The following is a 15303-nucleotide window of genomic DNA, read 5'->3' on the forward strand; positions in this document are numbered from 1 at the left end:
GTGCAAGGTTAGGGATGAATTAACTAGGAGAGAGAAAGATAGTAGAAAAGAAAATCATATAATATTCTCTCAAATTAATTAGGTTAGCTAATATGGAAAGCAATTAATTTAAAATATGACATTGATTATAGCGATTTAAAAAACAAAAATGATTTCTTAGAAATCTACTTTCTAAAAAATGTGTAATTTTTATAGAGGTACGCTAGGGTGTAACTTGAATTTATATATGATTGAAATTAAATATGTTCACTTTCTGATTACTACTTTTTACAAGGCCCAAATAAACCAAATTATTTTTAAGGAAACCGAAATTACTGGCCAATTATGTTAGACGTTTTACTTTTACACCCCATAACAACTTTTAAATTGTTAATATAAATTAAGACAGATATCTAATGGCAAAAGGTGGACAGTTTGGCCGAGTGGTCTAAGGCGCCAGATTTAGGCTCTGGTCCGAAAGGGCGTGGGTTCAAATCCCACAGCTGTCAAGTTTGCAGTATTTTTTTTTCTTTTTTCCTTTTACTACGTTTGTGTTCTTATCTTCTTACATACTTCAAGCCCCGTTGAACAAATGATCAAAATGGACAAAGTGCTGGTACCACATACAATTTGCTAAGATTCAATCCTATCTCCTATCCTAATCCTTTCTTTGACTCCTATACTCTTTTTCTTTCAGCACCTTCTTGGTCTGAGCCACAACTGACAAGCCAACCCATCATTTTGGCCTTTAATATCTATTAGCAACTTGTACATAGTGCGCGCGCATTGCATACTGCATAGTCCAAACCATGTGAACCTACATATGCTGTATTTACAACAAATCAGTGTGCTTTCATTTGCCACCTTGAGTTTATAACCTTTTCCCACATAAACCACATCTTGGTCAAGCTATACTGCCTATACTAATCACTGATTCCAATTAAATGTCTATGAAAAAAAAATGTTACTTCTTGAATAGCATTAAATGTTGGTTTTGGAGGCAATTATTGATACAAATTTAGGTATCTAAGTTTTGTTTTCACGTAGTGGCAAGTGGGTAGAACACGTTTTGGATATATATAGTATTGCCATAATCTTTATCACTAGAGTTTGGCGTGTAGCACTAGCCAGTAGGTCTCGTGAGTCCTGACAGTGGATGAGCTCAAAGTCAGATTTGAATTTCCTGTTAATATTCAAAGAATCACATTTTTTTTTTCACTTGCTGTGCTCATTGTTTGACAACTTGACGTATCCCACTTCCTAGTCCAAAAGAATTAGTTCAGAAAAGAAGTCAAGGATTGCCACATATAATATTGGTTAAATTTTGCATATAAATGCTTCATTCGATTCAAGTTACATATCAGTGTCTTGTACTTCTATAGCAATGGTATCTCAAAAAATCGGTTTGATTGTAATCATAGTTTGTTCCCTTCTAGTTGCTGTTCTATCTGAAGAATCAAGCTTAGAAGTTCAACTTGAGGCCTTGAATGCTTTCAAGAATTCCATCACCAACGACCCATTTGGAGCACTTACGGATTGGACTGATAGTAACCACCGCTGCAACTGGTCTGGTATTGCTTGTGATCCTTCAAATCATGTCATTTCAATTTCTCTTATTGATAAGCAGCTTAAAGGTGAAATCACACCATTCCTTGGAAACCTTTCAAGCCTCCAGGTTCTTGATTTAACTTTGAATTCATTTACAGGCCACATTCCAGCTCAACTGGGACTTTGCTCCCAGCTCTCTGAGCTAACTCTTTATGAAAATTCTCTTTCAGGTCCAATTCCACCAGAACTAGGAAACCTCAAAAATCTGCAGTCAATAGATTTAGGTGATAACACTTTGAATGGAAGCATCCCCGAAAGCATTTGTAACTGCACATCATTGGTAGTATTTGGTGTCATTTTTAACAATCTAACTGGAAGAATCCCTTCAAACATAGGCAATTTAGCTAGCCTTCAACTCATTTTTGTATATGGGAACAAGTTGGTTGGTTCTATACCTGTATCCATTGGTAGGTTGGAATCTTTACAAGCTTTAGACCTGAGTCAAAACCAATTCTCTGGAGTAATACCTCCACAGATAGGAAACTTATCAAATTTAGAGTATCTTCTCTTGTTTGAAAATTCCTTTTTTGGGAAAATTCCATCTGAACTAGGTCGCTGTAAACAGCTTGTTGCTCTTGAACTATACATCAATCAGTTCACTGGAGGCATTCCACTTGAGATTGGAAATTTACTTCATCTAGAAAAATTGCGGTTGTACAAGAATAAATTAAATTCTACCATTCCTGCCTCCATATTTCAATTGAAATCATTAACCCATTTAGGACTTTCGGAGAATGAATTAACTGGAATAATACCTTTTGAGCTAGGATCATTGAGATCATTGGAAGTGTTGACCCTGCATTCAAATAAGTTCTCTGGGGAGGTTCCTTCGTCATTGACGAACTTGACAAATTTAACTCAGTTGTCTATGAGCTTCAATTTCCTCACAGGGAAGCTTCCATCAGATATTGGATTGCTTTACAACTTGAAGAACCTAACCATGAACAACAATTTCCTTGAGGGAGCCATTCCGTCTAGTATCACCAACTGCATCCATCTTCTAGTCATAGGTCTATCTCATAACAGAATAACAGGGAAAATTCCTCAGGGTTTTCAGCAGTTGCAAAATCTTACTTTCCTGAGTCTTTCATACAATAAAATGGTAGGTGAAATCCCAGATGACCTCTTCAATTGCTCCAATCTTCGTATTTTAGATTTGACTCAGAACTTTTTTAGTGGGCCAATAAAGTCTGGCATTGGCAAACTTTCTAATCTCCAGATTTTGCGAGCCCATTCTAATTCATTCATAGGGCCAATCCCACCTGACACTGGCAATTTAAGTAAACTTTTTTCTTTATCACTTGGTCAAAATAGTTTGTCAGGTCTGGTTCCACCAGAATTATCTAAACTTTCTCTTCTCCAAGGGCTCTATCTGAATGACAATGATCTAGAGGGTGCAATACCTGAGAATTTTTTTGAAATGAAACAGCTAAACGAACTTGGGTTGCAGAATAATAAGTTCAAGGGTCCAATTCCAGATGCAATTTCTAAGCTTGAGCAGCTTTCTTACTTAAACCTCCATGGCAACATGCTTAACGGGTCCATTCTGAGAAGCATGGGGCATCTTAATCAACTTATGACCTTGGATCTCTCCCACAATTATCTTACAGGATCAATACCTGCATCAGTGCTTGCAAGTATGAAAAGAATGCAGTTATATTTGAACTTCTCATACAATTTCTTGGTTGGAACTATTCCAGATGAGCTTGGGATGTTGGAAATGGTTCAAGCCATTGACATCTCAAACAATAACCTTTCGGGGACCATTCCTAAAACACTTGGTGGCTGCAAAAATTTGTTCTCTCTTGATTTATCAGGGAATAATCTTTCTGGTCCAACTCCAGCTGAAGAATTTACTCAAATGGTTATGCTTACTAGCTTGAACCTTTCAAGGAACAAGTTAGATGGTGGACTCCCTGAAGACCTGGCAGGTCTAAAGTACCTTAGCTCTCTTGACCTTTCTCAGAATCAGTTGAAGGGCATTATCCCTGAGAGCTTTGCCAATCTCTCTAACTTGAAACATCTAAACCTTTCTTTCAATCAACTTGAAGGCCATGTTCCGGAGATTGGAATATGTAGACATATTAACTCGTCTAGTTTGATGGGAAACCCTCATCTGTGTGGTATTGAATTCCTCAGGTCCTGCAGCAAATTGAGTTCACGTCAACTACCCAAGAAGACCGTGTTGATTCTTGTGGTGCTTGGATCTATTTTTGTGCTTTTAGTTCTTGTGTTCATATTTATAATCCTCCACCAACGCACAAAGTTAAGAAAACCAGAAGGGGTTGACAATCCAGAATCAGAATATACTCCAGTATTGACCCTCAAGAGGTTTGTACCATACGAATTAGAACATGCTACTAGTTTCTTTAGTGAAGATAACATTATTGGTGCAAGCAGTTTGAGCACTGTGTACAAGGGTAGACTGGAAGATGGGCAGATCATAGCAGTAAAAAAGTTGAATTTGCGTCAGTTCTCTGAAGAGGCTGATAAGTGCTTTGATAGGGAGATCAACACCCTAAAACAACTGAGGCATAGGAATTTGGTGAAGGTTCTAGGGTATGCTTGGGAGAGTGGAAAACTAAAGGCTTTAGTTCTGGAATACATGGAGAATGGGAATTTGGATAGCATTATACATGACCCTGAGGTGCATCAGTCAAGATGGACATTATCTGAGCGGATCAAAGTTTTCATTTCCATTGTGACTGGGTTGGATTACCTGCATTCAGGTTATGATTTTCCTATCGTTCACTGTGACATGAAGCCTTCTAACATTCTTCTGGATGAAGATTGGGAAGCCCATGTAAGTGACTTTGGAACAGCTCGAATGCTAGGTGTTCATCTTCAAGACGGAAGAAGTCCGTCTGCATCATCAGCATTTGAAGGCACCATTGGCTACTTGGCACCAGGTAACTTATCACTACCCTTTCTCACTTATGAAGTTAATCTCCATTAATTTCGCTGTCAGATTTGCAAAATCATCTCATTGTCATAAATTTTTAGCAGAAAATGAGTGAAATAGTTTTAACAATCACAATCAGTTTCGACCAGGGATTCAGTCTTGCACATATAAATACCAGGTTTAACCTAGCAAACTAAAATCCTAAAGCATTGCATATATATATATATATAGTGCTCTATTCAGCTATTTGTAAACAATGCAAAGGTCTCCATGGCTATTTCACTTTCAGAAGTCATAAATAATTATTAAAAAAAAAAAGTTCTTTTAATGAAAAGCGACTGGAGCACTGTAAACTAGGAAGAAAAATCTGTGTCACCCTTCAATTAAAACATGAATGCAGTGGTTGGTTTTACATAACAAAGGTCCCAGAGGTATATATGAAGCCACTGAATTCAAATACCAGATATCAAGTAAGGATAAGTTATTTTGCTTTTCCCATCTTCAGATTTCCCCTTTTTATTCCACTTGTTTGTCTTCAATATACTAAAACATGTTTATTTTCTTATCAGAGTTTGCATATATGGCGAAAGTCACAACTAAAGTTGACATATTCAGCTTTGGTATAATAGTCATGGAATTTCTCACTAAACGAAGGCCAACAGGACTAATAGAAGAGGATGGGTTGCCAATTGGTTTGCGTCAACTTGTGGAGAAAGCTCTTGCAAATGGAGAGAATGATCTTCATCGAATTGTGGATCCTATGCTGGCGCTGAATATCTCCAAGGATCATGAGGAATTACTGAAAGAGCTACTTAAGATAGCATTGCTTTGCACACAACCAAATCCTGAGGATCGACCTGACATAAATGAGGTGCTGTCTATCGTTTTGAAGCTAAGCAAGCGCATATAGTACCAAAACCAATGCTGTTTTCCCCACTGAAGATTATGGCATGAGTTAGGCTCAAAAAATGATGCTCCCAGTAGAGAAGGCAAAAAGGTCTGCAGACTGAATTCATCATTGGCCATTATGACCATATTGGCATGAAAGCTTTATCTTTGCATTAGTATTTTGATTTTATTGAAAACCCACTTAATGTTCTAAAATAAATGAGGATATGTAAAACCCTGAAGCATGATTAAGTATTTAGGAGTAAACTAGTAATAATAAATTTCCCACTTCTTTATTAATTAGTGATTTATGCCAAATCAATTTATAACATCTATAACATCATGAACAAAACAAACAAAAGAGAAAGCTAAATACACTAACAGAAATATATACAATAATCACCATCATCAATAATGCATCTCCATTCTCCACCAAAAGGTCCAAAACAAGCTATGTTTGACACAAATGCTAGAAATATTGCATACATTAAAAGGGTTCTAAGGGCAATGCAATATGCATACATGGGTACCTTTCCCAAGTGTTTTTGACACTTTTTGGTGGCATATGATATGCTGGGGTGCCTTAATCTGTAGGAGGGTCATTCAGCAAAAACTGTTGTACACTTGTAGGGAAGTCCAAGCCTCCATAGCCACAATCAGCATCCTCCTTGTTCTCAATAGCAGCCTTACCCAAAAGCAAATATGCCAACCTCAAAGGCTCTCTCCTTTCCATCTCCCCATTCATGAAATACTGAATCCAACCCTCCAACCTCTCCACTTCCTTCCCACACTTCGGACCCTTCACCCCAACAATCTTTGCATAAAACCCATTTTCACCCTCATCAAAATCACAAGAATTACCAACTCTTTTCTGGCTTTCTCTCTCTCCCTCCTCCTCTTCTTCTTTGTTATCACCATTACAATAACAATCTGATAAACCCAAGAGCTGTATTAACCGTTGGATGTCGTCAATGGCTTCTTGGTGTTGAGTGTGAAAGACAGTTTTGGGTTGGTCGTGTAATAACAATAAATCGTTGGATTGTTGGGTTTGTGGGAACTGTGAGGAAGTACTTGACAGGAATGGTTGTTGTTGTTGTTCACTGAGCGAATGGGATTGGTCCACGTGGAGGTATAAGGGTGAGCTCAAAGATCCTGTTGCCAAATTGATGCTAGTTTGAGATTGTGATGCGACAGAGAGAGTTGTGGGTTTTGATGTGTCTTCTAATTTCAGTCTCTTCTCAACCTGTGAAAATCAATGTACTATCACAAACAATAACATATAAAGCCAGAATTGAGAACATGTGGGAGAAAGCAAAAAATGAGAGACAGATAGAGAGAAAGTGAGTTACCTGTTTGAGGGAAGAGAAGAAATTAGAGTGAGGAGAAGGTGGTGGTCGCATCCTTACACAGTTAAGGCTCGATTGATCAAAGATGATTCGTATAAAATTGTCTACTTTTTTTGGTGGCTTTTTCTGCCTTATTCAAAACAACAACGAGCTACACTGCAAAGATTTCAAAGCATTGAGGACAGACCAGGTGGGCGAAAATAGCAAATTAACCCTTAGTTTCCAACTATATAGTTAGCAGGCCCGGTTTCCAAACTATATAATTTACTAACATCTCGAGTCTAAGAGGCTCGATTTTGGGCAATAAACCGAGTCTTAAAGACTCGATTTATTTAGTTTGATCTGGCGTTTTTTCCACGTGGCCTCCACCTGGAAATCGAGTCTCTAAGACTCGAGTTTTATACTGAGTCTCAGATACTCGATTTCTATCGGAGAGTCCACGTAGACGCCACGTAGATCTCGAGTCGTAGAGACTCGGTTTGTTAAAAGTGAAACCGAGTCTTAGAAACTCGATTTTTAAATAGGGTCTTCCACTGCCCAGTGGTCCCATCTGTCACTTCCATGTCTCCAGGTATAGAGCTCTCCTGCAAGTCTCCTGTAGATCTCTCGGGAATCTTCAGAAAAAGAAGACAATCTCCATGTCTTGTAGGTCTCCTGTAGATCTCTTGGGAATCTTAAAAAAAACAATTGTCCATGAATCTTCAGAAAAACAAAACCATCCCATATTCAATGAATGTCCAGCAAAACAAAACCATCTCATACACATTCAGCAAACATTGCTTCTCTCTCAACTCTCACACAGACATTGCTCCTCTCTTCGCTCTCATACAATCCTAGTAGCATATTTGCACATCCTCATGTCAGGTAAGGGTCTCCTCACTCTCTAGTTGGTTGTTTAGTGTATATAAGTGCTTTAGAAAGTGTTGCTTGCATTGAATTTGTCATGACATTTCATGAGTATTTGTTATTTGTTTGTATTAACCACTATATATATAAATATTTTTATATATATTTACATACATATATTTTTTTTTATTCATGATCTAGGAAGTCTTTTTGCTAGCTTTCGGTGAATTTATCTACTTCCTTTTCTCCATAATTTGTATTAAATTTGAGTTTGTATATCACATTTGGTATATTTAACTGTATATTAATGCCTTGATTTTGAAATTAGATGATATGTCTAAGTTTGATTGCTCATGATCATATTTACATTAGTGTTTGATTTTTTTTTTTGTCTGATGAACCCTTCTTTATGTTATTTCATTAATAGTAGTGTAATAGGGTATGCCATGAATTTTCTTGCACTGGAATGATGATGTTACATAATTGCACTCATTCATTTGCACATCCTTATAACTTTTGTTGTTTGGTTTGATATTTTTATTTATATTTTTGTTAGAACTGAGTTGAAATTTTGTAATGGGGGTGAGTTTTGTCTTTAGTTTTTTTATTTGTTTGAGTACGAAATGATAATGATTGAGTGTGTTTGTATGTGATATGGGGTAAGTATATGCAATTGTGGGGGGAGAGGTTGTAATTTTTGTACTTTGATGTTAAATAAAAGAGATAAAATATGTCACTAACATATTATACTTTACTTTCTAATAGGTTCACAATCTCTGAAGAATATTGATATAAATGTATACTATGGTGGACCCCTTGACAATCTTGGAGAGATTGACGGATTCCCATTTAGAGGGTCGGGTATTGAATGCTACTACATGATGATACGTCGTAAGTTGAAGACGTTGGATGATTTGAAGAGGAAAATAATGCACTCATTGAATTTGAACCCTGCTTGGTATGACATCAAGATTATTTATCGTTACCCATAAGAAGTCCTTCATGAACGGATAAATTACGGGTATATGGCGATCAAAGAAGACAAACATGTAAAGATGATGTTTAATAGAATCCAAAAAATGCCCCAAGTAAATGCTGCTGAGTTGTACGTAAGTTCGGAGCCGCTTGTAGAAGTTGATACTGAGGTGGGCAACAAACAACTACGGCTTTACAATTTACAGCCCTAGATGATGGATGTACTACAATGGGAGGGTATACAATGAGAGGTTATACGCTCCCATCTGAAGATTATGTTGCCAATACTGGTGAACCCCTCCATCCTCAAGAGACACATTTAGAGGAGGAAGACGAAGACGAAGATCATGCCGCGAATGATGGTGAAAATATTGATGACGTGGATGAATACGAAGAGAGGATTGAGTGAGGTGACTTTGAGAACGATATGGATGACCATGAAGTCGTTCCCAATTTTGAAGAGGAAAATATAGAGTACCATGATGAAAGTGATGCAGACGATGATATCGGCATCCAGCATGATACAAATACGACCATTGCCTACAGACCTCCTGCCGACTCATTTTACGCAAATACTTGGGAAAATATGGTTGATCATTCACGTCTTCAGATACCATTTGTTTCTACTTGGGAAGATGGGATGCATTTTCATAAAGGGTTGACTTTTGCAAATAAAGAGGCGATGAAGCGTGCATTGATAATATACGCAGCAAATGATAATAGAAATTTTATAATCCGAAGGTCGACCAAAAGTAAATTGTGCGTTGCATGCGTTGACGACAATTCCAAGTGGTACGTTGGGGCATTCATGAAGGTTAAACTTAATGGCCTATGGATGGTCACATCTTATGTGGGTCCACACACTTGTATTCCCTTTGGCCTGCGAAAAGACGGTAAAATGATGGATTCTAATTTTGTTGCATCAGAAATTGTGAGAAAATTGCGACAAAATCACACTGCCCGTATACAAGATCTCTGGGACATCATACATACTAAGTATAAACATGAGCTTTCTTACTATAAAGTATGGGACGCAAAACAAAAGGCAATTGCTAAGATATTTGGGGACTGGGAGGAGTCTTACCAAAGGTTGCGAAAGTTGTTGTTGGGATACTTGGATCAGGATTCGGGTACCCAGTACAACTATCACACCATACCTAGGCCATACGAGAATTCTGCGTTATCGCACTATGTATATTGGGCATTTGCTCCATGCATTGCTGCATTCCAATATTGCAGGCCAATGATCAGTATTGATGGGACTCATTTGTATGGTAAATACAAAGGGGTTTTGATGATTGCAATGGCAACCGATGCCAACCAAAAGGTTTTGCCTCTTGCCTTTGCTGTTGTGGACAAGGAGTCAGAAGCTAGTTGGGGGTGGTTTTTAGAGTGTCTTAGGGCTTCGATTGAGCATGTTATACCTGCCGACGTCATTTGCATTATTTTTGACCGACATAAAGGTATCAAAAATGCCATTCGACAGTGGCCTAGAGGGAGGGACGGAACAGAACAGGTATATCACTGATATTGCCTTCGACATGTTGCTAGCAACTTCAACAGACGCTTTGATGACCCAGTTCTAAAGGCATTGTCCTTGAAAGCTGGATATGCGACCTATGAAGCTAAATTTGAATCCATAATGCAAATCATTAAGGAGGCCAAGATTAATTTACTGAGGGGTGTAGACCCTACTGATCGCCATGTTGCACGCTGAGATAATTCCAACTTTCGTACTGAGATAATTCCAATGTTAAAACTATAATGTAATCACATATAACTACTGAGATAATCTTATAGATATTTACTTAATTAATAATATCACTAGAATAAGAAACAGTCCTTATAAAAAACAAAGCACATACAAGCCATATGACAATCACAAAATTAGAGTATATTAACGTAATAATATATATTGAACCTCTATTTGAAATTTACGCAATGTTGACATAAAAATTTGCTAGAAGCCTTTAAAATAAATAAATAAAATCAAGTTACATGATCGTGGGCTTAGGTAATGATCACATAATGTATATAACGTGCATAAGGTAAAGACTTACTTCAAGGACAGTGGACCACGCACTGGAGGACCATAAGCACCCACTGGCGGGCCATGCTCAACTACGGGGCACAAATAGGGGAACCTGGCCCATGCCCAATACTGGAGTAACAGTAAACACCCACCAATCTGACTGGTGTCCTCGCTTGCCCTGCATAGCTCTCGGTACAACCATGCAAGGCAAGCACTTCCCCAACTGTACCTTCGTGGGTTACAAAGGTCTTCCAACTGTTGCACCCACATTAGATGCACCCTATCGCCGAATTTGTCCATGAATATTGTGTCCCCCAGTAGCGCTAGGATGTAGCATCATGCGTACTTATGCAGCTGGTCCTCTTCAGCATTAGGCGGCAATGGATTAGCAACTTGCTCCAAAAGTCGGTTGATGAGAATCCTCTGACCAGTAAGTTGCTTATGGTTGTCTTGATTTATAGGTTGAAAGCCAAGGAAGTCTCGGCACACATCCACCCAAGTTTTCTGCGTACTCCCTGTTATAGCGTCACCATCAACAGGAAGCCTGAGAAGAACCTCCACATCCTGCAATGTGATGGTGATCTCACCATGTGGCATGTGGAAGGTGTGAGCCTCGGGCTGCCATCGCTCCACTAAGGCCGTTATCATACCATGGTCAATCTCTCTACCTGGGACCCAAAGGAGTCCCTCCAAACCAACTGCCTTGATGATGTTCCTGACTCGGTCGTCCACCATTGGCTCCCGATTGGAGAACTCTGAACTACGGCTACGGCAGGTAACGGATCTTGGATCCTGCACAGAATAGAACCATGAATTAATATATGACAACAAATGCATGTACATTGTATGAATTAAATGCATGTACATTAGTGATTAATTTGGTGTTGTGTTTTACCTGCCCATTCCAAATAGCTTCGGACCGATGCTTAAGCTGCTTTGACAACATTGACCTGTCAATGGGTCCAGGCTCTGTATAGTCAATCTGTCTAGCATTTGTAGCAGTCATACTACACAAGAATGATAAGCACTTAGTTTGAGAAATGAACACACAATATGCTTATGGAACTAGGTATGAGTTAGAGCAACTAAAGCCAATTTGTACATCGAGAATTCAGTAAAAGATGAAAGACTAAACCAAAAGCAATAAAAAAAGAGTAGTAGTAGCAATCAACTGCAGCCGAACCGGATTAGAATTAATAAACTAAGATGCAAGCAAAAAACAACCCAGATTGTTAAAACTCAACCCCTTAGAAAAAAAAAAACACACACACACACACAATAATTCCCACACAAATCCAGCAAAACTTCTGTTCATAGAAGAAAAATTCAAATGGTCCCATCCATATACATCAAGGTAGCCAGAGAAACATAAAAAAAAAAAAAAAAAAAAAATTGAGCATGCATTTGAACATCCCATGGAAATTAAAAAGAACCATTATTTTATATAACTTCATAGAGAAATCTATCACAAGTCATGGAACAATAAAGTAATTGGAAATATGGGGATTAGGAAGAAAAACCTACTAAATGATCTTAGGTTGATGGAGGAGAAAAGGAATAGTGGATATTTGTCTGAGGAAGATAGATAAAAAATGGTGGAGGTGAAGGCAACCTTGGAAAAAACAATGTATTGGAGGAGATCTCTTGGAGAAAAAAAAAATCATTATTCTTATTGTGGCTAAAAGAAGGTGATAAAAAAACAAGCTTTTCCCCTGGTTCCTGATTCTCATCATTGCCGTACTTTTATTGCAAATATAACAAATATGGAGAGCAACTAGGTTACTCACGATGCAATCCAGGAGGAAGTGGTTCAGGCATCGTGTGGGGATAAAGCTCTGGGTCTTCATGGTTTTACAATTGCTTTCTTCAATCACTGTTGGGTGGTGGTTAGAGTGGAGGTATTAGCCAATTTGCAGCCTTTTCATGACTGTGGTGTATTTAAAAAAGAGCTTGAATGAGACTTTTGTGTCTCTTATTCCTAAGAAGGGAGGGGCCTCAGATCTCAACGTTTTCAGACCAGCAAGTGTAGGATGTGTGTACAGGATATTAGCTAAAATTTTAGCAAATATATTGAAGGAGGTGTTAGGGAAAGTAATTTCCCAATTATATAATGCAATTGTGCAAGAGAGGCAAATTCTGGGTTCAGTTCTTATTGCGAAAAAATGCATAGACCATAGAGTTGTCAGGCAGCCCTGGAATTTTAATTAACTTTTTTTTTAAGATACACTTAACACTAACCTGAATTTTTTTGTATATGATCCATGAATACACTTACACTAACCAGAATTTTTTTGTATATGCTCCATGAATACACTTACACTAACCAGAATTTTATCTAGGGCTTTGTAGAGAGGGAAAATTCCCGACCTATCACAAGCTGACACATCATACTACCAAAGTCCACAAAATACAACCAATTACAAAGCGCCACGTATTGCTGTTAGGTTTTGCCATCACTATTCAGAAACCAATAGAAATTTGCCAAGTGTCATTGAAATAAAGGCATGAAACTGCATCAGCAGGTGTAAGCGATGACACAGGCAGCCTCGCACGTGTAAGCAGTGACACAAGCACTCAGCAGGTGTAAGCAATGACACAGGCAGCCTCGCACGTGTAAGCAGTGACACAAGCACTCAGCACGTGTAAGCGATGACATAAGCGGACCAATCAAGCTATGACAAGTGTCACCAATCAAACTCCGCCACGTGTCGCTCACCTACCCCTAAACTCCTATAAATAGAAGCCTTCCTAAGACATTTAGGAGAACAGACAGGACTGAGACAGAAGGAAGAAGATATCTTGAGTTCAGAAATCCAGAAGCTCTGCCGGAATCAAACCCCGAAGCCTCCAAGAACTTCAAGAACTTCAACCTCGAATACAAACAACATTCGAAGCAAAATCATCCAAACTACTCGTCCAGATCTCAAAGTCCACTGGAATCAAGCTTAAAAGCCTCCGGAAACCTCAACAAACCACAAATTGGTGAAGCTCTACGGATTCAAGCCTCCAAAGCCCCGAAGAACTTCCACCACAAACCTTCAAATACGAAGAACAATCAAAGAGGAATCATCCAAATCATATTCCTAAATCTCAAAGTTCACTGGAATCAAGCTCAAAAGCCTCCAGAAACCTCAACAAACCATAAATCAACGAAGCTCTACGGAATCAAGCCTCTAAAGCACCGAAGAACTTCCACCACAAACCTTCAAACACGAAGAACACACGAAGAACACGAAGAACACACGAAGAACACGAAGAACAAAGAATTTCTAACAAGCTCATAGCCAGAGATTCATTGTAATTCCGTTTCAAAGATCTTCGATCCATTCCTCAGCCAAATTGAAGAATATCTTATGTTCAAATCAAAATCACATTACCACAATTCCAATCAATAAATCTTTCAAGGAGATCGAATCAGAGGATCATTCTTTTGTAATTACAGAGAATTGTACCACACATTTATCAATACAAATTCGTATTTGTGAAACTATTTTACTTGTTTGATTTATTTCGAACTAAGAAATTTAGTCGTCTACAGGCTTATTGAAATATAATTACAAGTTTGGGTAGCTACTCTGCTGCTGGTGTCAAGAGAAATCAATTAAAAACAAGACCCATAACAATCTAAGAAAAACAAATCCTATAAGAAGTTCAAGGAAATCTAGCAAAGATTAATAAAATGAAATGGGTGTACAAAAATAACAATAATTGAAACAAGATACATAGGATTGGCATAACAATTTAACGAAAAGAAACCCTTAAAAAAAAGAAGCATACTATATGAGAATACAACACCAATTTCAAGTAAAAACTACCAAAGTAGGGGGGGGGGGGGAATCAAACTCTCTTACTCGTTCAAAAAAAAAATTTAGGAACACAATTTTCATGAAAAATAATGGTTTTATTGTGTCCTTGCACTAATTACACACTAGCCTACATCAATTCAATTCACAAGCATACCAACACGGCCAAAGCAAACCCAAAACCCCAAAATCCCAAACCAAACACACACAGAAAAAACCCATTCTGAATAAAGAAAGATTCAACGCAAAATACATGAACAAACAAAAAAGGAAAAGACCATTCACTTACCTTACAAGTTGTTCTCTCAATCAAGGTTTTCTCTGTGAGCAAGAGGGAGGCAGTGGAGGCGCAGAGCAAGATAAAGGGTTATCAGTTTTCTCTATGTACAAAGCACTCACCTTTTTTTTTAGTTTTGAGAGACCGCGTAGACTGAAGGAAAAGGGTGGAGATTGAGTGAGAGAACAGTGGTGAGTATGAAGAGGGTGAGTGAGTGAGAGTGGAGAGGGTGAGAGAGCTGAGGTTCGGTGTGTGAGAGTGAGAGGGTGGGTGAGAGGGAGAGTGAGTGAGAGTCTGCTGTGTTAGAAAGAGGGGAGAGTATCTGTGCGAGAGGCATTAATTTTGAAAAAAACCCAAATTGAAATCGAGTCTTACAAACTCGGTTTCCTATTTTTCTACGTGGATCAACCACGTCATACCCAGATGGCCACGTCACATAAATCGAGTCTCTAAGACTCGATTTCCAGGTGGACGCCACCTGGGAAAAATGCCACATCAAACTGAAAAACCAAGTCTGAAAGATTCGATTTATAGGCCCAAAATCGAGCCTTTAAGACTCGAGATGTTAGTAAATTATATAGTTTGGCAACCGGGCCTGCTAACTATATAGTTGGAAACTAAGAGTTAATTTGCTATTTTCACCGACT

At 38.3% G+C, this 15303-nt stretch overlaps 3 protein-coding genes and 1 non-coding gene across 5 annotated transcripts; 3 read left to right on the forward strand and 1 right to left on the reverse strand.

The window, feature by feature from the left end:
* The first annotated feature begins 408 nt into the window (after window positions 1–408).
* TRNAL-UAG (transfer RNA leucine (anticodon UAG)) lies at window positions 409–488 on the forward strand. The gene has a single exon. It is a non-coding gene; the product is annotated as a tRNA-Leu (tRNA).
* Window positions 489–1135: 647 nt separating this feature from the next.
* On the forward strand, window positions 1136–5666 carry LOC142633501 (uncharacterized). Its single transcript, XM_075807744.1, has 2 exons — window positions 1136–4496; window positions 5059–5666. The coding sequence occupies exons 1-2, from the start codon at window positions 1364–1366 to the stop codon at window positions 5397–5399; spliced, it is 3474 nt and encodes a 1157-aa protein (XP_075663859.1). The 5' UTR covers window positions 1136–1363; the 3' UTR covers window positions 5400–5666.
* Window positions 5320–6897, reverse strand: LOC142633502 (uncharacterized). 2 transcript variants are annotated; one of them, XR_012843925.1, is made up of 3 exons: window positions 6727–6879; window positions 5908–6620; window positions 5320–5425 (listed from the first exon to the last, which is right to left on the reverse strand). XR_012843925.1 is itself a non-coding variant. In XM_075807745.1 (2 exons), exons 1-2 carry the CDS (start codon window positions 6775–6777, stop codon window positions 5961–5963), a joined length of 711 nt encoding a protein of 236 aa, XP_075663860.1. In that variant the 5' UTR covers window positions 6778–6897; the 3' UTR covers window positions 5769–5960. The 2 variants fall into 2 exon arrangements, 1 of the variants encoding a protein (XP_075663860.1); XM_075807745.1 differs by lacking the exon at window positions 5320–5425 and having other exon boundaries at window positions 5769–6620; window positions 6727–6897.
* Window positions 6898–9445: 2548 nt separating this feature from the next.
* LOC142635399 (uncharacterized) lies at window positions 9446–10261 on the forward strand. Its single transcript, XM_075809558.1, has 2 exons — window positions 9446–9813; window positions 10096–10261. The coding sequence occupies exons 1-2, from the start codon at window positions 9446–9448 to the stop codon at window positions 10259–10261; spliced, it is 534 nt and encodes a 177-aa protein (XP_075665673.1).
* The last annotated feature ends 5042 nt before the right edge of the window (window positions 10262–15303 follow it).

The sequence above is a fragment of the Castanea sativa genome, chromosome 5 (assembly GCF_040712315.1).
Source record: "Castanea sativa cultivar Marrone di Chiusa Pesio chromosome 5, ASM4071231v1".
In the NCBI taxonomy this organism is placed as follows: Eukaryota; Viridiplantae; Streptophyta; class Magnoliopsida; order Fagales; family Fagaceae; genus Castanea; species Castanea sativa.

What these genes read in the sequence shown, in the direction of transcription:
- LOC142633501 (XM_075807744.1), top strand. Translation starts at nt 1,364, where the DNA reads ATGGTATCTCAAAAAATCGGTTTGATTGTAATCATAGTTTGTTCCCTT. An exon ending in CATTGGCTACTTGGCACCAG is followed by an intron (nt 4,497 to 5,058) that starts GTAACTTATCAC and finishes TTTTCTTATCAG; the next exon opens with AGTTTGCATATATGGCGAAA.
- LOC142633502 (XM_075807745.1), bottom strand. Translation starts at nt 6,777, where the DNA reads ATGCGACCACCACCTTCTCCTCACTCTAATTTCTTCTCTTCCCTCAAA. An exon ending in TCTTCTCTTCCCTCAAACAG is followed by an intron (nt 6,621 to 6,726) that starts GTAACTCACTTT and finishes TGATTTTCACAG; the next exon opens with GTTGAGAAGAGACTGAAATT.
- LOC142635399 (XM_075809558.1), top strand. Translation starts at nt 9,446, where the DNA reads ATGGATTCTAATTTTGTTGCATCAGAAATTGTGAGAAAATTGCGACAA. An exon ending in AGTATTGATGGGACTCATTT is followed by an intron (nt 9,814 to 10,095) that starts GTATGGTAAATA and finishes ACATGTTGCTAG; the next exon opens with CAACTTCAACAGACGCTTTG.